This window comes from Wyeomyia smithii, chromosome 3 (genome assembly GCF_029784165.1).
Source record: "Wyeomyia smithii strain HCP4-BCI-WySm-NY-G18 chromosome 3, ASM2978416v1, whole genome shotgun sequence".
Lineage (NCBI taxonomy): Eukaryota > Metazoa > Arthropoda > Insecta > Diptera > Culicidae > Wyeomyia > Wyeomyia smithii.
In genome coordinates, this window is record NC_073696.1 from 172,990,444 (window position 1) to 173,013,274 (window position 22,831).

General features: G+C 37.3%; 2 protein-coding genes across 2 annotated transcripts in view; one reads left to right on the plus strand and one right to left on the minus strand.

Annotated features, from left to right (window-relative positions):
* Nucleotides 1-104: 104 nt before the first annotated feature.
* LOC129731972 (uncharacterized) lies at nucleotides 105-1,262 on the minus strand. Its single transcript, XM_055692405.1, has 2 exons — nucleotides 1,232-1,262; nucleotides 105-1,159 (listed from the first exon to the last, which is right to left on the minus strand). Exon 2 carries the CDS (start codon nucleotides 1,147-1,149, stop codon nucleotides 109-111), a length of 1,041 nt encoding a protein of 346 aa, XP_055548380.1. The 5' UTR covers nucleotides 1,150-1,159; nucleotides 1,232-1,262; the 3' UTR covers nucleotides 105-108.
* A 940-nt stretch (nucleotides 1,263-2,202) lies between these two features.
* LOC129729436 (mothers against decapentaplegic homolog 4) overlaps nucleotides 2,203-22,831 on the plus strand; it is a 29,248-nt gene continuing 8,619 nt past the window's right edge. Inside the window, exon 1 of the mRNA XM_055687998.1 lies at nucleotides 2,203-2,987. Within this exon, the coding sequence (XP_055543973.1) occupies nucleotides 2,927-2,987 (61 nt within the window). The 5' untranslated portion in view covers nucleotides 2,203-2,926. The remainder of the gene's footprint in view (nucleotides 2,988-22,831) is intronic.

Sequence of the window (22,831 nt, forward strand, 5' to 3'; positions counted from 1 at the left end):
GCAAGCAAAGTCACAGATTGTACTGATGTTGACCATGAATAAATACACATTTATTACGTATGATGTAGTTGATAATTTATTTATGATAATGAATATAAGCCATTCATCCTAGCAGTCATCTCGAAAACCAAAATGTGTCGTATCTTGAGCCAACCCCAATCTGGGATCAAACATTCCTCCGGCCTGATATCCACATTTTTTGAAAACATTAGTACTGTCGAAGTTTTTAAATTTTTGGATAGCTTCTGCGATTGCTACCATTAGATTTTTGGTGTGAAGTTCAATGTAGGTTCGTTTCAAATATCTTTTTAAGTAACCAAAAAGAAACTCAATGGGGTTGAAAAATGGTGCATAAGCTGGTAAAAAGACAACATAAATTCCAAGGGAACGGAGGTATTCTACTATTGCTCTATGGCAGTGGATTCTGGCTCCATCCAAAATCCATACAGAATGTTGTCCAGGATATCTCTGTATAAGTCCTGAACAAATCAACGAGCGGCAACAGTTGAAAAAGCGAATACGTTTGAACGTTCCCTCTGTATAAAACGTTTCAATAAGTCCGGTTTGTCCCATAAAAGATAGCATGGAAACACGCGGACAGCGGTTGAACTCTCCGCGAAAAATCAAGCGCTTTCCTACTTGTCCATACCTCTTGTTTCGTAGAATTCCTTTGTTGTCACAGGACACTTCATCTAAGAATAACAGCATATGAAGATCCCACTTAATTAAAAACAGTTCATTTGCAAACCGTACTACATCACTCTCACGGAGTTGAATCGCTCGACGCTCCAATGCTTTAAATGTAAAGCCTTCTGCATGCAGAATACGACAAATAGAAGCCGTACTTATTGTAACAGAAAATGTAATTTGAAATCGTTGTTTTGCTTCAAGATTGCACTTGTAGAGATCGACAATCCATCGCCTCTGTACTGCACTAAACCGTAAATAGACGAGAGCCCTTTCTTTTCGAGTGAAGAATCCGTTTTCCTCATATCGTCGTATCCAATTCCCAATTTTAACGTCACTTTTTCCATATTTTTGAGCTAACTGAACTTTTGACAAGCCCAGAAAATAGAATCCATATAAACAATGATAAACCGTATTTGTTGATGCGTGTCGATTGTGAACGTTACACCGAATCTCTGCCATTCTGAATAAGCTAGAAAGGAAAAACTTATTATTGTAGTACACTAACTTTTTATATTTTCCATTAAAAAAGAATTATACGTACGAATTCACTCGGATCAAACAAATAAACAACGGATACATCAAAATGAAAATACACACTAGCTTGTTTTCAGAGCTGCCAAACAGATTTATCCGTGCTAATAAGTAAATGCACTACAACGATTACTAATTTTATTTTTTCATGATTCATGCAGAGCTTAACTGATTTATGGGTATATTCGAGTATTTTTCGTAAAAACATTTTTAAACTTTGTGTCGTGCTGAAACATCTTCTTGAGGTTAGAAACCCCAAAAGTCTTTGCAATGTTTTTTTTTTAAATTATAATACGGCAACTCTGTCTGTGTTTTTTTGCGGGTTTCTGTTATGTGCGTTACCTCCGCAGCGGAATGAAAATTTTTGTAAATATGCGCAATACTAAATATGGGGAAAAATAGGAGGGTCTTTTTATCGGGTTATGTTGTACGTAAACGTCAGTGATGCCACCGGGTTGCTTTTGCCCCTTTTGCCTGGATCACAGATAGATTTTTTTTCAGATTTCGAGCACATTTTTCCGATTTTTCGAGCAGTTGCAGATATTTTTCAAAAACATCTGGCATCTCTGCTCCAAAGAACGCGTATTGATTTGAAGTGTAGGTAAACATTTTATCCAGCGATGCCAGGTAATTTTTTCGAATGCTCAAAACTCCATAAAAAATATGTTAACTTTTTATTGAAATGTTGTCAGTTGGCTAAAATTCCTGTAAATACATAAATTCGGGGTGAATTAGGCTTCCATGTGTTAACATGATCCTTCCAGCTGGTCTCAAGGTACGATACTAGTCTAACAAGCCAGTCGCCGTATGTTTAAATCCTGATTGGGGAGGTAGACTGTTAGTGTCAATAGTATTGTAGCACTAGCCACGCAACTGTCTTGTACACTATAACGTCAAATTCCGTAACGAAATGTAGTACCTGTACTTTGCTTTTTGTCTTCACTAGAACTCAAACGTCTTCCAAATAAAGACATGTCTGGCATCCCTGATCATATCGCGACTTTTCGTAAAAGAGTGTTACATTGTTCGCCATTTTAAATCGTCTAACATTAGTCAAGAAAGTGAGTTTTATGCGGATTTTCACTATTCCAGCTAAGATGGAATAAATTTTGTCCTCAGGATTTCGTGTGAATTTACGATTAAGTGGATAGCTGTACAGTGTAGAGCATTAAGTGAATTTTGCAGTTACAGGTACCCTTAATATGCTAATATAGATTAGAAAAGCGATTTGCATCACTATCGAAGAGGAAGACAATATCCAGAACGTAGTGTAGAATAAAACCTTGTAATCACTAAATATCAGTGATGATGAAAAAACTTGTTTGACTTATCAGTAGAACAGTTGAATTTTGCAAAGTGAAAATTGTGTTACATGGTGCCATTTGTGTAAGCTTTCAAAATGGTTGAGAAACTTTTTTGTTTGATAAAGTATAATATCTTTTACTAAATAAGTGGTCAAAGTAAACAATAATATTGGAGTTCAAACACAAATATGTATCAAAGGCCGTTATAGACGGAACAAATTTTGCTTTATGTGATTAATTATAAGCTGCGATTCTGTAAAAGAGAAATATTTTACACTGGAACATTGATACGGAAGTTTTGAGAAAAACGAACACCGCGGTCAAATTGACAAGTCAGTTGTAATTCATCATTAAAAGTGGATTCCAAAAGTAACCTGGGTCTTACCCAGGACTTTGAAAGGATGGTGGGACTGTCTGGCGGTGCCCATCTATACGCAGCTGGGTTACCTCCTGCTCAGGAAAGTAAGTATGCCGGTGGTGTCTGTAATTCGGCTTGATTACGATTGCAGTTTTTATTTTTGCTCTAAAAAGAACAGAAAAGAAACTAGACTGATTGCAGTGAATGTTTAACTCTTCAAACACGGGTTGTAATACATTCTTCCCGAAATAATATGAAATGGCATTCGAGAAAAAAAAAATGAAGAGGTTGTTCGTGAGATACGACCGCAAGTTAACGAAGAATTACGACGGCCCATTTTATGCGAGGGTGTGCGCTATGAATCATAACATCGAGCACAACATAGAAACGTCCAATCCAATGTTTTTGTTTTTTTTTTCTTGCTCTCTTTTTAGAGACTTGGTCTCTATTTTTAAGCTAGTCTCTTAAAAGTCTCTTATCAACGGAAGGTCTGTAATGTCTCTTTTTTCTGAAATGGTTGCTTTTTTACTAAAAAGTCTTTCTATTTCTCGTTTAAATTATCAGGCGATGTTGGAAGGAGTATCAGTTGTGCAACAGAAAATTACATCGGAAAAAAAGACGACAGACAATACAATTCAGCAAAATTTTCTGAACAAGAAAGACACTGTTATCACAAGCTTTTTTTTTTTTAAACAACCAAAAAGTGAGCCAGGAGCGCATTCTTTTATAAAGCAAAAGCAAAGTCTGTTTCTATTCGACACAGACTTTGCAGCCATCCGTTATAGTGTACAGAACAATTGCGGGGCTAGCGCGATCCTATTGACTCTAAGAGTCTCTCTCCCGAACCAGGATTCAAACATACGGCAGTGCCAAGGCACTCGAGTCCAACTGGGAGGCTTTTTGATGGCAATTATGACAAATCAAACATTCTGATAATTCGAGAGCAAATTAGTAAACATGCGACAAAAGTTAAGTAAGCCACTGGCCACTCACCGAGAGAAAAAAAAAATCACAGGAGGGTTGTGTGCAAAGCCACGACCGCAAGGTTGAAGTAGAATACTTTTACACAGCTCTACTTACGACTGTACATTAACCTACGGCCGGGCGAATCGGTTTGCGCCGCTTTTCGCGTTTAGCCTGGCAGAGGCCTAATGCGCACGGCCAACACAATAGAAAGGTGTTTTCACATTGAAAATTAGACACGGCTTTACTGGAGTAAGTGTTGGCAAATGCATCAACCGCTAATACCGCCGCTATCGTACAAAAGTCAGCCTGGCAGAGGCCTTAGACGTGGTGACCAACCACAGGGCAAGTGATTTGTTTAATTTGAAGGCAGCCACAGGCGCAACCCGCTGCTATCCTCTGTTACTACCGAGTGCTGATATCTGCTGTCAACTAAGTGGACGGTCCATCCAGTTCACCTTCCGACTAATGAATGTAGCTAGTCTTCCCACAAACACTCTTTTATAGCCGAAGGGTGCTACGTAATAGGCCACGCCTTTCAGTTCGGGTTTACCATTTCCTTATGTTCTTTAGACGAATTTTTCCACAATTCGCATTTGGTTTTTGTATCCAGCGAATATACACCGATGGTGCTCTCACACACGCAACGGTTTTAACCCGTATCTTATTGCGGTTTGTAACATCAAGCGATTTCATTTGCTCGCTGTTGCGTGTTGCATCATGTTGCAACTTGGCAGCTGGGAGACGACAAAATTCTGTTAATGCTGATTGATTGAATCGACTTCATATTAGCTCTGCATAGTCGATCTTACTGCTTTTGTGAATGCGTTCTAACAAGGCAGTTTATTATTCAATGTCGGTTATGCTGATCGCAGCCTTTGCGCTGCCCCTACAGTGGGGGGTTTACTAAATAAAGTGAAAATTAGACAATTACAACAGAATTTGATCGCATCCCGCACAGAATGTCTGCTTGTGTTGATGCCAGAAAATTATTAACCTTCAATTATATTTTTATTTGCCTTGAAAAAAGCATTTTGTGGTACAAAATCGGTTACTGATTACAACTTTTGAGCTGCCCTAACATTGGGGGAATTAAGATACACGGAGAACATGTACTGTGGAAGCTATTTCACATTCAGTAAATTAGACGGGTGCGACAGATTTAAATTGCTAGGATGCAACACAGAATGCTTGCTTACGTTGACAAAAATTATTAACTTTCAATGACTTGTTTATTTACCTTGAAAAAGGCATTTTGATTTCCAAAATTGGATTTCCTGATGGCAATCTTCATGCTGCCCCAACACGGGGGGAATAATGGCTGTCTGGCGACACACGCTAAGAAAAACCGCGCTGCTCCTGAGACGTGGTGACCAACCACTGGGTTAGTGCTGCTGCTAAGGAAGGACGACTGCTGTTGTCGCTGTCTAGAACTATTATGAGCGGCTTCGGCTGAAACAGGCTCTTATATAGGCCAAATAGCATGTTTTCAATTGCAAGGTATATGATCCTGTCGACCGTGCTTGGGAAGCAAGCATATAACGACCAATCAGAGGTCGAATTTTTCGTTTTGACAAGGCTTTACTATTTTCAGTAGAACAATAGTGTGTATAATAAAATTACAATTATCTTGTTTTGGGAAGAATCTTAGAAGATTTTCCAATCTATTGCTGCAAGAACGAAGGAAATCCATCGAATACTAACCGATTTATTAGCATTTGAAATTGGACATATTTTTCACTTTTTTCGGTTTTAGATTTTAATTTCACATCCCTATGTAGCCGAACTTCCTGAGAGAAGTATTCTACTTCAAAAAAACATGCAAACCGAGATATGCTTCACACCAGCAAAATCATCCTTCAGCATGTCTGAAGCAGGTATTAGACGACGCAAATATTTGCTATTTCTGGTACGATTTTATATTTGCACAAAATAAAATCTGTATTGAAAAATAGCAAAAATTTGCTTCGTCTAATACCTGCTTAAAGCTTAATATATTGAACCATTTCTATCAACAGAGATATCAACGTCAAAATCGGTAAGCCAATTGGCTCGATTCTCCCTCTCCTAAATATTTTTAAGGGGTAACGTATCTTTTTGCCCCCCAATAATTCTATAAAGATGGCACCTGTATTCGCATCTTCGCAAATCTTCGTATTCTTGACAATTTTATTTGTTATTTTCAAATTTTACAACCTTCATGCCATTTTGCAAAATTGTGGTCTATGCTGGCTAGTAACCAGCAATTTCATTTTAGCATGCCATTCCAAGCAGCTTCCGTCAATTCAGAATTTTCTATTATAAAAGCAAACAGTACCCACACAACAAGGAGGAAATTTTATAGCCTTCATCCCTCTAGTGCCCAAGCCCACCTTTAGACGGGCTTCGGTAAAATCACTGTAAATCTATATTAACATTTTTCAAGTATTTACTAAAGATTGATAGTGATTTTACTAAAGCCCGTCTAAAGGCGGACTTGAGGGCTTCAAGGTAAAATTAAAGTATGATTTCAGACAGAAATGATAGATTTTTTAAAACCACAAATGTAACATTCTATCATAAAAATTTTGAATTGTGCTTTTCGTCTTTAGTTAAATACTACAAGGTATACAGCCCTAGGGTTGTATGAAATGGTGACGTGGGACTAAACACTGTAATTAGAAGGATTTTTAGTTACAAATGTTACAGAATCTGCAGACAGCAACAGTTCGTTTGTTCTGTGATTTAGTATTTTTTATATGCAGACTCCTCATAAACTTTTTTTCTATAAATATATTGAACAATACTCGAAAGAACTTCGAATACACTTAACGATATTGTGTAGTGTTTCTTTGTGCGAACAACATTTCTTTAACAAGGCACAAGCGTTTCGTTGTTATTGAAGAAGCACCCAGAATTTCTCGCTATGCGTCTGAATCAGAATTAACTCTATTTCCTCATAAACCAGATCCAAAAATATTTACGTTATCATAATACATGATTTTGTCTTATTAAACTCTGATCAAAAAAAAAATTATTATACAAATTATATTATAAAAATAATTTCGAAGCCGTTACAACGCGCACCTCAGGTTGAGAACTGCTAGGTTCACTTATAGGGAAACATAGGAAGATAAGTTAAACAAAATTATTACCAAGTTCCAGCGATCTACTCTTTCGATCACGATCATTTAGTGAATATCGAAGATAAAATTCAAAAAAAATCTTTTGACCGTTGCAAAAATGCTCAATTCTTCAATCAAAGGAATAGTTATCGGTTTCCGTTATACTCTACTAAATTTTTTGGAAATAAATATTGAAATTCAGTCCGCAAATATATATTTCGATTGTGACGTACAGTCTTCCTCAGTGCTTATGTGGACTGGTAAAGAGCAAAGCGTAAATCCTGTTTTTTTATTTGTAGTAGGTAAAAATGAAAATTTAGCACCCTTAATTGGAGTTAGGTAGGGAATTATGCGGTCGATTGTTTACCGTACCATGTCTGGGGTTTTTGGGAAGCAGATTGAATAGCCATGAGGGGTGATTACCTGCGTCTTTATTGAGAAGCGTGCATGAGTGTTGTTTATAAATTTCTAAACTTTCAGCTACGTCTAATTTCCATAAATTATTAACGGGGCGGAGGAGGTGAATGTTATCCGAAGTTAGTGGATGTTCCTCGTTAAAAATATGTTCAGCCACTTTTGATTTGAAATGGTGTGGTGGGGCATTTGTTGAAACTTTACTTGCTTTGGTCACTTCTGCGAAATGTTCTTTGAAACGTATCCCTAGGTTACGTTTAGTTTGTCCAATGTAAACCATGTCACAGTGACTGCATGAAATTTTATAAATTCCAGCTTTGTTCAGGGTATCAATAGGGTCTTTGGTAGACCCTAATTTTGTTTTGAGTTGGGTATTTCTACTAGTGTAGACAATATCCATCCCAAATTTTCTAAATTTTGAACGAAGTGGGCGTGTCAAGTTAACGTCATATTCAACGACTACCCTTTTCAGATCTTCTGTTATTGGGGTGAGTGTTGTAAAAGATTTCCGAATTTGAGCACGCTTCTTTTTATCAACAATGGCTTGAATGATACTTTCATTGTAGCCATTAAGTTTAGCAATTTCGAAAATATTTTCCAGTTCCTTTTGCTTGGCTACTTCACTTAGAGGTAAAGTTTCCATGCGGTGGATCATATGATGGAAGAATGCCATTTTATGCTGGAAGGGATGGTTTGAAGTGTTAGGTATTACCCGTTTTGTATTCGTGGGTTTCCGATAAATAAACAACGACGTCCAAGAAAGGGAGTCTGTTGTTAAGTTCTTTTTCAATTGTGAAGTTTATATTTTTATGGGTATTATTAAGGGATATGAAAAAAGTTTCAAGATCCGCCCTTTTCAAAATACAAAAAATATCATCCACATACCTCCACCATCGAATCGGTAAGATGTTCCTCTTCTCTAATGTACTTTCTATATTTGCCATGAAGAGCTCACATAGAAATGGAGAAAGAGGATTCCCCATTGGTGCCCCTTTAGTCTGTTTGTAAAATTTACCACGAAATGTGAAGTAGTTTTCTTTCATGCAGAGGCGTGAAAGTTTCAACAAACTGTCAACTTTCTTTTTCCAAGTATTATCAAAATATTGGGAAAGAAGCCAGTCCCCTAAAAGGTTTAAGGTTTCATTCACTGGAACGCTAGGAAATAAGGCCGTGACGTCAAATGAAACCATTATCTCATCAGATTGGATGTTACCCGAGGATCTTAAATTTCCAACGAAATCTCCGGTGCTCTTTACTGATCGACTTGGAAATTTATGGGGCATGGCTTGAAATTCTTTTACCAGCCATTTAGCCAATTTTTCTGTGGGAGCCCCTACCGCTGAGATAATTTCTCTCATTTCATTTCCAGGTTTGTGAATTTTGGGGAGACCCTTTATTCTTGGAAGAACTGGATTTGAAACACGAAGATTTTGTAACGCATTACCCAAAACGGGTTTGCATTCTTTTATTGTATTTTCTACACGTTTTACCATATCAGCAAGAGGATTCAGTCGCAGTTGCCAATATGGACCTTTATCAATTTTTTGGGTTATTTGTTCATCATAGTCATCCTTGTCCATGATGGCGGTTTTGTTCCCCTTATCTGCTTTTAAATAGAAAACAGGTTTTTTACGTAATTCCTCAACTGTCTTTAAATCAGACGAATTTTCATGACGTGGCAGTGTCTTAGTAATTTTTGAAAAAAATTGGTGTACTTCACCAGTTTGTTCTGTGGAAAGTTTACAACTGTCCATCCCAGCTTCTATATCGATGATCGATTGTTCAATATTGGGTCGTGAAGAAATTGCGAAATTTAGGCCCATATTTAGAAGATTTTGCTGGGGCTGTGAAAACTCGTACGAAGACCTATTGACCACAAAGTCGTCAATGAGGTGTACTTTGGCTGTCTTTCTACTATTGTTATTTCGTAGAAGCAGTTGATTTAACTTTTTCAATCCCAATTTTCGTTTTCTTTCCCCTTCACACTTTTCGGCTACTTTAACTTTAGTAAGAAAATTTTGAAATTCAAAAGGAAATTCTTTGGCAAGTTTTAAATGAAGTGAATAACATTCCAGAGTTGTGGAGCTAAGTTTACTATAAAGAAACTTGATGCTACTTTTCAAACACTCCCGTTCCATATGTTTCATAATGGAGGGGCTATAGTACTTTTAACTTTTACTCTATGACTCGTGGGAGTGACATGATATTTCAAACAATTTTTAAGAAAGGAAATAGATTTGTGGATACCCGCAATGCTCTTTTTTAACTTTAAAAACCTATTTGGCTCATTTGGCTTGGATGCCATTGTCGAATCTAGAAAATCTATAACGAGCGTCTTAGCAGAGTGATTGAGATCAATCAAAGAAATAGTTATCGGTTTCCGTTATACTCTACTAAATTTTTTGGAAATAAATATTGAAATTCAGTCCGCAAATATATATTTCGACTGTGACGTACAGTCTTCCTCACTGCTTATGTGCTTACGTGGACCAATATTTTGATAATACTTGGAAAAAGAAAGTTGACAGTTTTTTGAAACTTTCACGCCTTTGCATGAAAGAAAACTACTTCACATTTCGTGGTAAATTTTACGAACAGACTAAAGGGGCACCAATGGGGAATCCTCTTTCTCCCTTTCTATGTGAGCTCTTCATGGCAAATATAGAATGTACATTAGAAAAATTTAGTAGAGTATAACGGAAACCGATAACTATTTCTTTGATTGATCTCAATCACTCTGCTTAGACGCTCGTTATAGATTTTCTAGATTTGCTCAATTCTTGTTGAGTAGTTTATATTTTTTAAGGTAGGTAACCATATTCATGAGATAATCTCTTAATCACTATCAATGCAGCAGCATTTCAGTTTTTCCTTGATTTCACGGAATAGAAGTCGTGTACCACTGCAATGATAGACGACGAGAGACCAGTGGCGCTCTGCTCCACATAATATGTAAATTATACTGAACGGTATTTTTGCTTTTACCAGCATGTTTTCTTTCAAGACATCAGTTTTTATTATGCTCTGACAGCAGGTTTAGAAATTGTTCAAGTAAAAGGCTTGTTTCAAAACTTTCCGAAAGATCTTTACCTTCGAGACTTCAAATAAGTCTAAGTTCATGGAAGCAAACTTAAACTGACCTGTTGGGACGGGGAACCTCTGTCCATTTTTTTTATATTGATACAGAGAATATCACAGGGAATGGTTGGTGTCCATTCACATCGTCTGTGCTAGGAATGCTCGCGTGTGATTGGTCAATTGTTCGCATGAATTTCCTTGTAACTTTTTATCAATTTTCACCGTTGAGCAATGAAATAATAATGATGACTATCGTATTATAAAATTGTTACACATTTTATCTATCCAACAGTATATTGTTTATGGTTATCTATCATGTGGTTATGCTGTTATTACCGTTTGAAGTCTGACGTAATATTTGCCAGTTGCGTTTCCTATTTTACAGAATGCATCCCAGTATAGAAAACAACGACGTAGTCCCACGTCAAAATAAAATATTTCAAGTTGTTCGCATTTCAAAGCAAAATGGGAGGATGGCAAAAGCAAACTTTGCTTACGACTAGAAGACACGACTTCTCGTAGATATTTGGTCCATTTTGACTAGAGAGATATATTGTAACTATAAGGGCTTTTCAATACTGAAGTAGGTGCAATCATGAAGCTGACAAATTCTGAAACGGCTCCTAAGCCTGTGTTAAAAAAAAAAAATTTCTCGAGAGTGCCTTCTTTGGATTGTGCAAAAAAAATTAAGCAACAAAATTGTCTATCTAAAAACTTATTTTGAAAAAAATCTTATATGAGATTTTTTTTTAAATATCACTTTTTTTTTTAAAAAAATTGTAGGATCTAAAAATTTATTTTTGTTTAATATTTTTTAATAAAAATTCAGAAATTTCCTGAAAATTCTTGTCATTGCAGAACGGGTATGGTCGCAGAGGCAACAAAATTATTCTATTGTGTGTGAAGACTGTGACTAATTGAGATTTTTCTGCCACTCTCGCGTGTTGTTATATTCTGATGCCTATCTAGGTACTTGCTGTTGTCCAAAGTTCTAAGAATGGTAGAAAATGCTACCGAGATAACAATAGTGAAAGGGTGGTATCCAAGACATGACCGCATGTGTATGCTCTTTCTAATGCCCACGGTCCATACATTTTTTTTAGAATTTATATGGGCAGTTGTCCACGGAGGGGGGGGGGGGTTAAAATCGTTGAAAAACTGTCCACGTGGTATGTGGATGACCCCTTTTGTATTTAAAATATGCTCGATTAAAAAACTTTATTTTTTAATTTTCATTTCCAATCCACATGATCGTTTGATATTTGACGTTCGCGGTCTTTTTAACTGGGAATATTCCCAGTTAGCGAGCGCCCAGTTAAAAAGAAGCCCAGCGTGCCCAGTTAACGAATAGTTATTAAAAGATTTGCCCAAAACTGAACGCGGTCTAATCCAGAGGCCTATAAACGTCAACATTTTGCCTACCAACCATAAATTCATCACGGCGTCAATATTTCGTTTCAAATGCTTACAAAACTTATCTTATTCATTGAAAGTGCACATTGTAATGAAAACAAAAGTTGAGTTCTTGTTTTTTCATCTCAAACGATACTTATTCGAGAATAAGTCTACCGACAAAATGTGATGTTTACTCTATTTCACTTGTTTTAGGGCAAACCAACCAAAAAGTGGGTACCAGAAACGCTGGTACCAGAATCAATGAGTGGTAGATGGTAAATGTATGAAGTTTCACAGCCACAAGAGCCCCCGGTCTAATCCAAACACCGCGCTTGAATCAAAGACCGCGCTAAGTTGCTAGATGCATGCTGTTTTTATTTGCATCAACCTTCGTTGTTAAAATATCGGGAAAATCCTTGAAGAAATCACAACTGGCAATGGTGGAGACTGAAATGGATTACTATAAGGAACACATAAAACTATCGGATCATATACTCATTTGGTGGTATCTATTTTGAGCATTATGATATCCATCTATATTAGATTATTTTGTAAACCTGACACCCCTGACGCTGCCTTCAGTGTGCTGCCAAATCGAAGGTTGTTTTGATTTTGGAAAGGGTTGCCAAAACAGGAAGATTTAATTTTGACTGTTTTATAGTGTCCCGAAGAAAATAAAATCGATTCGGCAACCAAGAGGGGCATTTGGTTTTAGAGTTGCGGAGCATAGTACGGCGAAAAAGTTTCAGTGAAACTCACAATACTGTACCTGATAATTGGTATTCGCTCTCTGTAGTAATGTTTCTGTTATTTCTGTTTATATTCTGTAATATATTCTGCAAGGAAGAAATTTTCCGTCCAACATTTTTAGTTTATAGATTTGTTATACAGATTTTTTATTTCGTAATACAGATGTACAGATAATTTCGGAAAAAAATACAAAAATAAATGTGGCAACCCTGGTGGCAACAGGCCTTAGCACGCCTATGCTTTTGCACTGAGTTGTATGTGACCTTTTTGTGGCTCCATTTCCATTTTGAACCCACCGTGGTTCCATTACTTTGTTTGTTATTTTTCGGTCTAATAAAAATGGCGTCTTTTCATAAGCCTGCACGACAACGACTCAGTGCCTGTTTTGAAAAGCAGCTGCTGTGCCGCATAGTAGTTGTTCAGGTTCAACTGTGTCTCATTAACCCCCGTAATAGCGCACCACTCAGTGATCTCGTGTTCTCGTAAAATTCCATGTTATCAAATGAGTTTTTCAATATATTTTAAAATTATTGGTTATAAGATAATCTTACTCCACTCGAGGAGTGTCACTTAAATTTTCCGCTCTGGGTGTCACCCAGTCACGATACGCCACTGACCTCGCACTTTTTGTCAAGTAAAAAAAAGGTCAGTACCTATCTCAACAAATTGCGGATGTCTTTTTTTTTTTTTTTTTTTTATTCACCTATATGCGGATGTCTTCTCATAATTTCCAATATCTTCAGATTGTCTTCGAAATCAAGATTTCTTCGCAGCTTGTAAAATGCCTTTAAATTGAAGATATGTATTCCAATCTGGGATCGCTGCGTAGGACTACGTCTTTGTTTTTTTTTGCTAGGTACATTTTATAAAAGAAGCTACAGAGCTAGTATCGAGCCACTTCTTTAGTGATTTTGTCACTGTTTTGAGCCTAGTCACTAAAAAGCAAAGCCTTGGTGCTACATTCCGATTCGGAACTTGACCTTCTGTTTTTTTACTATACACAGACTTCGCAACCGACTATTTAGTGTACAGGACAATTGCAGGGCTAGCGCTACGATCCTACTGACACTAACAGTCTCTCCCAAGCCGAGATTCGAACCTACGACAACTGGCTTGTTGGACCAGCATCGTACCTCGAGACCATCTGGGAGAGCTAGAGCTTAGTCATTATTCACACCAAAAATTACTATTTTACAAGAAAATTGCCACTAAAGTTACTATTTTAGCTTTGAATGAGAAAGATTACTTTCTGTATGAAAAATACATTGGAAAGAGTACTACTCATTAATCGAATATATGGACAACTGGTTCGTTTGACTTTTTCATCATGCAATCATGCTGTCTTCGTAATACAGCGAATGAATGGAAAATTTAAAAAATTGTCAAGAAAAAAACAAAAATGGAATTGTTGATTGCTGCGATTTTTTGCTGGAACTTGTTAATAATTTTGTTTAAAATATCTTCTTATGTTTGAACTTTGTAAGGGCTTCCATATTATTTTGAAAGTATGATCCATATTATAGATTTGATTCATTCAAAGTTAAATAAGACAAATCCATTCATTATGATGAAAACGTAAGTATTATTGGATTTGGTTTTTGAGGATATAGAGTTAATTCTGACTTTGGCGCATTACGAGAAATTCTTGGTGCTTCTTCAACAAGCGCGATATGCTTGTGCTTTGTCAAATATGAGCAATTCTCGCTGAAACTAGGCCACTAGGTGCACAAGGGCTTTCAAATTTGATATAAATGCACATAGTTATGAGAAATAGAGAAAAATGATAATGCCATTTTTATTTGATCGAATTTGTTGACCCCTTGGTCACCAAGGGGTGAAACAGTTTTCGGAAAAGTTGAAATTTTAGCAATTCTTGGTGTATTATTCGAGCTATATCTCTAAAATTCGTTATGTAAAGTACTACAAGTAGCACTTTTCTGTAAAGAGGAATGATAGGGCTTTCATTTGAAGTGATCGGAATTCAGGCCGCCATCTTGAATTTGGCCGCCATCTTGGATTATATCAGAAAAATGCAATTTTTACCATGTTCGCAACTACCGATTTTCGATCTGAGACCAGCATTGGGAAGCTGAGAAAAAATTCTATAAGATGAAAGAAAAAAATTTGGTGAGCATCAGTGTTAACCCATCAATTAAAGCTATTTTCCAAGCTGAGTTTCAAAATATTCATCGTACATCGCGCGATCAACGTAGTAACCTGTCCACATTTTTTGCACGGTAAATTTTGAATCGCAGGTAGAATTACTGCCTATCAGAAGCGTAAGTAGAAAAAAAATCGATATATTTGAGGTTTTTTATAATATGTGTAGTTATATGAATTTTCGCGACACCATCACCGAAGAATAATGAGAGTAAAGGTAAACAAACTTAATTTTGTTTCTCCTCTCTTTTCTTCCTATACTGCAGCGACTATCGATGCAGATGATGATTTCACATAACACTGTTTGTTTCATATAGGCTCCACCTCTTGCGCTTTTTCGGTTTTTTGCAAGTTAAATAAAAGTAACGGATGCGAATTATTACAATCTTTGAATGCTGCGTTGAGAGATGCATTTGCTTCATTGCAACAATGTGTGCTGCTTGGGGGACATATATGAACATAACATGTGCATCTACTTGGTCTCAGTAGACAGGTTACTACGTTGATCGCGCGATGTACGATGAATATTTTGAAACTCAGCTTGGAAAATAGCTTCAATTGATGGGTTAACACTGATGCTCACCAAATTTTTTTTCTTGCATCTTATAGCATTTTTTCTCAGCTTTCCAATGCTGGTCTCAGATCGAAAATCGGTAGTTGCGAACACGGTCAAAATTGCATATTTCTGATGTAATCCAAGATGGCGGCTTAAATTCTGATCACTTCAAATGAAAGCCCTATCATTTCTCATTACAGAAAAGTGCTACTTGTAGTACTTTACAAAACGAATTTTAGAGATATAGCTCAAATAATACATCAGGAATTGCTAAAATTTCAACTTTTCTGAAAACTGTTTCGCCCCTTGGTGACCAAGGGGTCAACAAATTCGATCAAACAAAAATGGCATTATCATTTTTTCTCTATTTCTAATTACTATGTGCATTTATATCAAATTTGAAAGACCTTGTGCATCTAGTGGCCTAGTTTCAGCGAGAATTGCTCATATATGTTGTTTGAACGAAAAAATACTACAGGCATAAAATCGTCAGATATAAACGATATTCTTTCGAGTGTTGTTGAATATATTTCAAAAATTAATTTCCAGGGGAGGCTGAAAATAAAAATACGGACAGTCGCTGAGCAAACACATTGATTCTGTCTGCAGACTCTGTATATTTTGTAACACAAAATCCCCTAATTACAGTGTTTAGTCCCACGTCAACATTTCATACAACCCTAGGGCTGTATACCTTGTAGTATTTCTCTGCCAGCACATATTTTCAGATTGTAAAATTGATTTAGCAAACTTCAACAATTATTTATTGAATTTCCCAATCCGCGGACACTACTTCAATCACCCCGCACCTACTTTAAGCAGTTTGCATCTGTTTTGCAGGGGTTTTTCTTCAGCAGTCAAATAGCCCCTGAATTGCTACAATCCTGGTTGATTTTTTTCGATTGATATTTATTCAAAAATTTCTTTGTGACGAACGATATGTATTCGTAAGACACCTGGATAATCAGAGTTTCTCTTTCCGTCATCAAAATTGTCGATAATGATCAAAATTTAAGAGTTTGTGACCCGTTTTATTCGACTGAATGTAATAGGCGCCACTGATTAAACCATTCCTCACCCTACAATCATTTCCACCAATCATTCCGCACATATTACAAAAGTTCCTATCAATGGACAACGTAATTCTAATTCCCTAACAACAACAAAAATATTCGGCAACCTATGTTCTAAACACATATTTCAGAAGTAATATGATCCAATAATGAATTTTAAAGCTGCATTGCCATAAACGTATAGCTTTTCTAATATGTACTAGTTCTAACTCTAACGTAGAATCATATTTTACAACATTCTGCTATGGGGGTGCTAATTGAAATACCGAAAACATCGAGAGTATTTCCGGAATATAGATCATGTCCTAAAGCCGGAAATCGACTCCAGACATTTTGAAATCCAAGATGGTAATTTCCGATTTTCGTAAAACAGTCTTAAACGACTAAATACCACCTAATATGGGTATTTATTTATTTATTTCTGTCAAGCAAATATAGACTACAGTTATGATAATACAATGTTTTCTTATATTCTATACATTATTTCCGGAATCAAAACAATGCTTAGAGTCCGGATATTGACTCCGAACGTCATTTTGATATCTAAAATCTTTTTGAAGCTACTATGCAGGCTAATTTAAAAGAAGCCTAGGTAAGTGATGCTTAACCACTCATTCTAGACTAGCAGCTACCCAAAACTTAAATAAGCAAACATTGAAGTTTAGTTTGCTCTTAAAATTAAATTGCATCAATTGTTTGAAAAATAGTTTGTGTTTTATGGCTCAACTATCAGGAAATCTATGAAAAATATTAAACAATGAAAATTATGTCGAATTCGTTTTCGCAGTGTAGTTACACTGTCCCGGACTACACTTTGCAGCTCGAAAAAAACATTTTCAGTGTAGTTGCATTTGTATGCGTAATAATAGGGATAGCTGTCATTTTGTTTTGTGTTGGTCATTATCGCCTTCATCTTTTTGTCTCGTTTCCATTTCATATTTCCATCTCGCAAATGTGCTGAAAAAGATTTACCTGACAGACACTTTACCATGTGAAACGAGAACCAAAACAAACCAGATTGGACACATACGTCTGGAAATGTTAAAAAACAATATCGCACGCTTAGCCTTGGGGCTAATAGCGGTCTCGATCACTAAGATTAGTTGAGAGAATTCGTTACCGATATTGTTTTTGGCACATTTTGTATGTGTAGGATAAGTACAACGATACACCGTGCACCAGTGCTGAGTCGAGAAAATTTCCAGCTCGAAAAGATCCTCGACTCGTTCGGGAATCGAATCCGATATCACAACCGTGTGGGAGAGCTAGCCGACCGACATCGCTAACCACAGAGCCACGGGGACCACAGCTGGTCTCCCAATCTCCCAGCTGGTCTCGAGGTACGATGCTGGCCTAACAAGCCAGTCGTCGTATGTTCGAGTCCCGGCTCGGGAAAGACTGTTAGTGTCAGTAGGATCGTAGCGCTAGCCCCGCAATTGTCCTGTACACTCAACAGTCGGCTTCGAAGTCTGTGTATAGTAAAACAGAAGGTCGAGTTCCGATACGGAATGTAGCAATGTAGTCCGGAAAATGAAAAAAAAAACATTTACGGGCTAAAAAGTATAGTCCGAGTGTAGCGAAAACGAATTCGACATTAGTTAAAAAGCAGAAAGAAAGAGACAAAAGAAGAGAGTTGAGGGAAAATTGTAACTGTAATTTACCGCTTCAGATTATTAAATGCGCGAACGGATGATAATCCATATGGTTCAACGTGACTATATTCCGAACTAGTTGTAAGGAACTTTTTATTGTTATTGATAATGCGGGTACACCAATCGAGTGCATTTCCTAACATACAGTAAGCGGCAGAAAAAAATGCGAAAATGTTCAAACGTTAGTATTGGCTTAGTTTGTGTATCTAATGACCTGTTTTGATGGACATTATATTTGTTTTCATTTACTTCTGAGTGCTGCACCAGAATATTGAAATCGGTTTATTGCAAATACAGAGGCGACGCGTGACAAAGTTCAATCAACCTTTGTAACAAAGTTCAATCAACCTTTGTAACATTGAAACAACAGTATTGTGATAACAGATTTAAAAGATTTTATTTCTCTGCATTTATCTATGTGGCAAAGGAATCCTACGGTCTATTATGAGCGCGAACTTTTAGATAATTTTCTCGTAGAATAATGATTTCTGCATCATTTTATAGAGGAAATTTTTTTCACAGCTGTCATCATGATTGCCAATTGTCGATTCTGGCCCGATTTCAACTGCAAATAACTCTTGATCCGTCAAAGAACTGATAAAGTTCGTTCGACGGATGCCGTTGTGTTAGGCAATGCCAGTATCATTCTGCCAGCAGCAGGGGTTCAGATAAAGTTTTATGCAGGTTTTGTCCAACGATAATCAAAATTATGTTTATGATCTTTTTGCCTCTAAACTCCCCGCGTTAGTAAAGAACTCAGCTTTATTTATCGAATTTTGGTTCAATGCAAAATCGTTTCCTTAAACAATGTTAAAATTTAAAACTAAAAAGTAAGCAGCGCGTATAAAGGCAAACGTACGGACTATACAACGTTCAAGTTTTCGAATGAACAAAATGGATGAAAAGGCTTGAATGACAACCAAAATAAATGAATCTGCTACGAAAGCTCTGAAAATTGAGAACTGCGTACTCTCGCGGCCACATGGTCTCTCTCAAATTTCAATGACGTCGAGAGAAGAAACAGAAAGGCATAACTAAACAGACGAGAAGACACTGCGGAGAGATGGTGTGTAATGAATGTTTTCTCTCATCACCATCAGCTTCGTTCAACAATGAGCTTGAACCAAAAATGTCATTTTCACGCAAGGCGTTGCATCAGTAGTGGTGAACACAACAAACTACGTTTGCCCTGTTGCAGAGAAGTGTTCGAACGACGCTAGGTTCAAATGAAAAGCCTGAACAAACGGTAGTCGTTACTGAGTGTGGGTTGCGTTGCGTGTGAGTTGTAAGGCGTAATCTGACGTGTAGCCCATCAGGTTACATTCTTCTCGGCGCATAAGATTCCACTTAGTTATAAACAGAATAAAGATGTTCGAGATAACATTGAAATTACAAATAAATTACTTTCGATGATTTTTTATCCACTCTACAAATGCGAAACGGTTCACTTTTTTCTGAGATTCTCTAGATTGTCCTATGTCTAAATTAAGAGATTGACTAGATTGTCCTATGAACAGTTTGAACAGGTGGAAGAGACGCCTCTGATTGCAAATAAGTGAAAATTAGAGATACTCAGAGAGAGAGAGATAAGCAATAAAAAAAACGCCAATTTGGCAACTAGGTTTCACATGTCAGAGGTGCTAGATCTCTTCTCAAAGGGCAAAGTTTGTCTAACTTTTTCATTCGACTCGTATAAATGATGGTGGCGGTGGGTGTCCAGGCGAATAATAAAGTGCATCACAAAAACTGTGAAGGTGTTAAATTTTTTGTTTATGTTTAATTTTCTATACTTTCACCATAATAATTGATCATTATTTTGTTGATCATACACAAGGTTTATGAACCACCAGTTAAAAATTACTTTGATAAAGCAATTTTGGAGCATTGCAAAAGAACATAGAAAACGTGTGGAAGTAAATATATCCTTTATTGTACCTGATTGCAATACCTCTCAATGTGTTACCTTTCTTGTTCGTTTGGCTCACAACATTCTCTCCGCATATCTCTCCCTCTGAGTATTGCTAGTGAAAATGTACGCCAAAGAAGTGACTACGAGTTTACCCAGCCTTTTGGCATCGCGCCATGTTTCAAAGGTTAATATCTCAACGTATGTGTAAACGAGAGAGCGTATCACCGCCACTCAGTAGCGTAGCTAGGGGGGTGCGGTTGGTGCGGTCCGCACCAGGCCCACCACTCAAAGGGTCTTGCGAACACCGAACCGGTCAACATGCCCATGCACATCTGAACTCAACCTCATGTATTTGTACTCGCCACTCTGCCTTCGTGATCCACACGGACAGAGTAAACGTGATACCGATGTTCATTTTTAACATGATTTGTGATTCGACTGGCACCGAAGTTGAATGTTTTCCGATCGCAGAAAACATTCGATGCAACGTGGAAACACGTAACAAAGGAGCGATTTTTTGCGATGCTGAAAACGCTGTCTAGGGTATTTGTTTAATTATTCATCTCATTAGGCCGACGTTCACGAAGAATGCATGGAGTAAACACCAGATTTACATAAAATCGTTGAATATATAAACAAAATATGATTACATGCTCTCATAGAATCGCCCATCAATGAAAATTTGGTAAACTTAGTTAGTTCTATCCTAAATTTTAAAAAAATCCATTTTTCACAACACTCCCTAAACAACACTCTCAAAACCTCATCTCACGACGCCCCCATATTCATAACACAGTTACATACCATACCAAACAGTCCCAAGCCGTGGTGTGGCCTTTGCTGTACGTAAGAGTCGTCTCCATTCCACTCGGTTCATGGCTGCAGTTCGCCAGCACTGCAGTTTGCGTAGGGTCCGCAGGTCGTCTTCCACCTGATCGATCCACCTTGCCCGCTGTGCACCTCTTCGTCTGGTCCCTGACGGATTGGTTTCAAGAACCATCTTCACCGGGCTGTCGTCTGACATCCTTACAACATGCCCAGCCCACCGCAACTTGCCTATCTTAGCGGTGTGGACGATAGATAGCTCCCCAAGCAGCTCCTGCAGTTTGTGGTTCATTCGCCTTCTCCACACTCCGTTTTCTATCTGCAGTCCACCGAAGATGGTACGCAACACCTTCCGCTCGAAGACCGCAAGGGCGCGTTGGTCTTCCACAAGCTTAGTCCATGTCTCATGCCCGTAGAGGACTACCGGTCTGATCAGCGTCTCGACGAATTCTACTCAATCGGAGCGTCCTCCGGAGACCAAAGTATGCACGATTTACTACCATAATGCGCCGTTGAATTTCTCTGCTGGTATCGTTGTCGGCAGTTACCAGTGAGCCCAGATACACGAACTCATCAACCACCTCGATTTCATCACCACCAATTTGAACTCGAGGAGGAAGGTTAGTACTGTCCTCTCGTGAACCTCGTGAACCTTCCTTTCATGTACTTTGTCTTCGATGCATTGATGCGATGCGAAACCAAACAGTTGAACCGACTTTTGGAATATCGTGCCACTCGTTTTTCCAGGGCAATGTTAAACAGTAGGCACGAGAGACCATCACCTTGCGTTAGACCTTTTCGGGTTTCACTCGATCCATCGTCGCTTTGAACAACTTCATCACACAGTTAATCACTTTGTTAATGAACGTAGCCGCATACCGTTGTAGTAGCTTACCTAGGTATCCGCTGTAGTTGTTTACGCGCAAAATGGCAGTCTAGGTATTCACTGCAGTACTGTCGATTTATGTCAATTATGTCGGAATTACTCAAATTTAATGCTTGTTTTTGGTGAACATTTTGAAAATCAAAGTGTTCTTAGTGTAGTGAGTGATTTTGTTTAGTGATTATTACAAAATGTAGTCCGCAAATGATAAAAATACTACAAGATATACAGCCCTAGCGTAGTATGAAAAGGTAACGTGGGACTAAACACTGTAATTAGGGATTTTTTTTGTTACAAAATATACAGAATCTGCAGACAGAATCAATGTGTTTGCTCAGCGACTGTCCGTATTTTTATTTTCAGCCTCCCCTGGAAATCAATTTTTGAAATATATTCAACAACACTCGAAAGAATATCGTTTATATCTGACGATATTATGCCTGTAGTATTTTTTCGTGCAAACAACATGTATTTGACAAGGCACAAGCATAATGCGTCGCAGTCAGAATTTTATTCTATATCATCAAAAACCAAATTCAATAATTCTTACGTTATCATAATGAATGGTTTTGTCTTATTTAACTCTGATTAAATCAAATCTATAATATGGATCTTACTTTCAAAATAATATGGAAACTCTTACAAAGGTTCATTATTTGGCATACATAAGAAGATATTTCAAACAAAATTATCAACAAGTTCCAGCAAAAAATCGTAGCAATCCACAATTACATTTTTGTTTTTTGCTTGACAAATTTTCTCATTTGCCTACAACTACATTCGCTGTATTACGAAGACAGCTAATATACGTTTATTATGGTGAAGCTTAGAATAATAATATATCATCTAACAATTTTGAAATGTAAAAAGAGATTCTGAATAAAACTTAGTAAAAAAACAAAAAATTCACAAGCATTCGCAGGCTCTTAATCTTCTATAAATGTATATACAGGTCGGACTCGATTATCCGGAGACTCGATTATCCGGAAACTCGATTATCCGGAATTCGATTATCCGGAATTTTAGACTCGATCATCCGGAATTTAATTTTTTTGGTGTCCGTTTTCGATTTTTATTCCGAAATTTTGCCTTTACCATCCCTTCTGGCATATTTGTTATCATTTAAGTCACTTCTGGCATGTTTGGGACAAGTTCGAATTGAGTGAAAAGAATCAATGTCCAATTT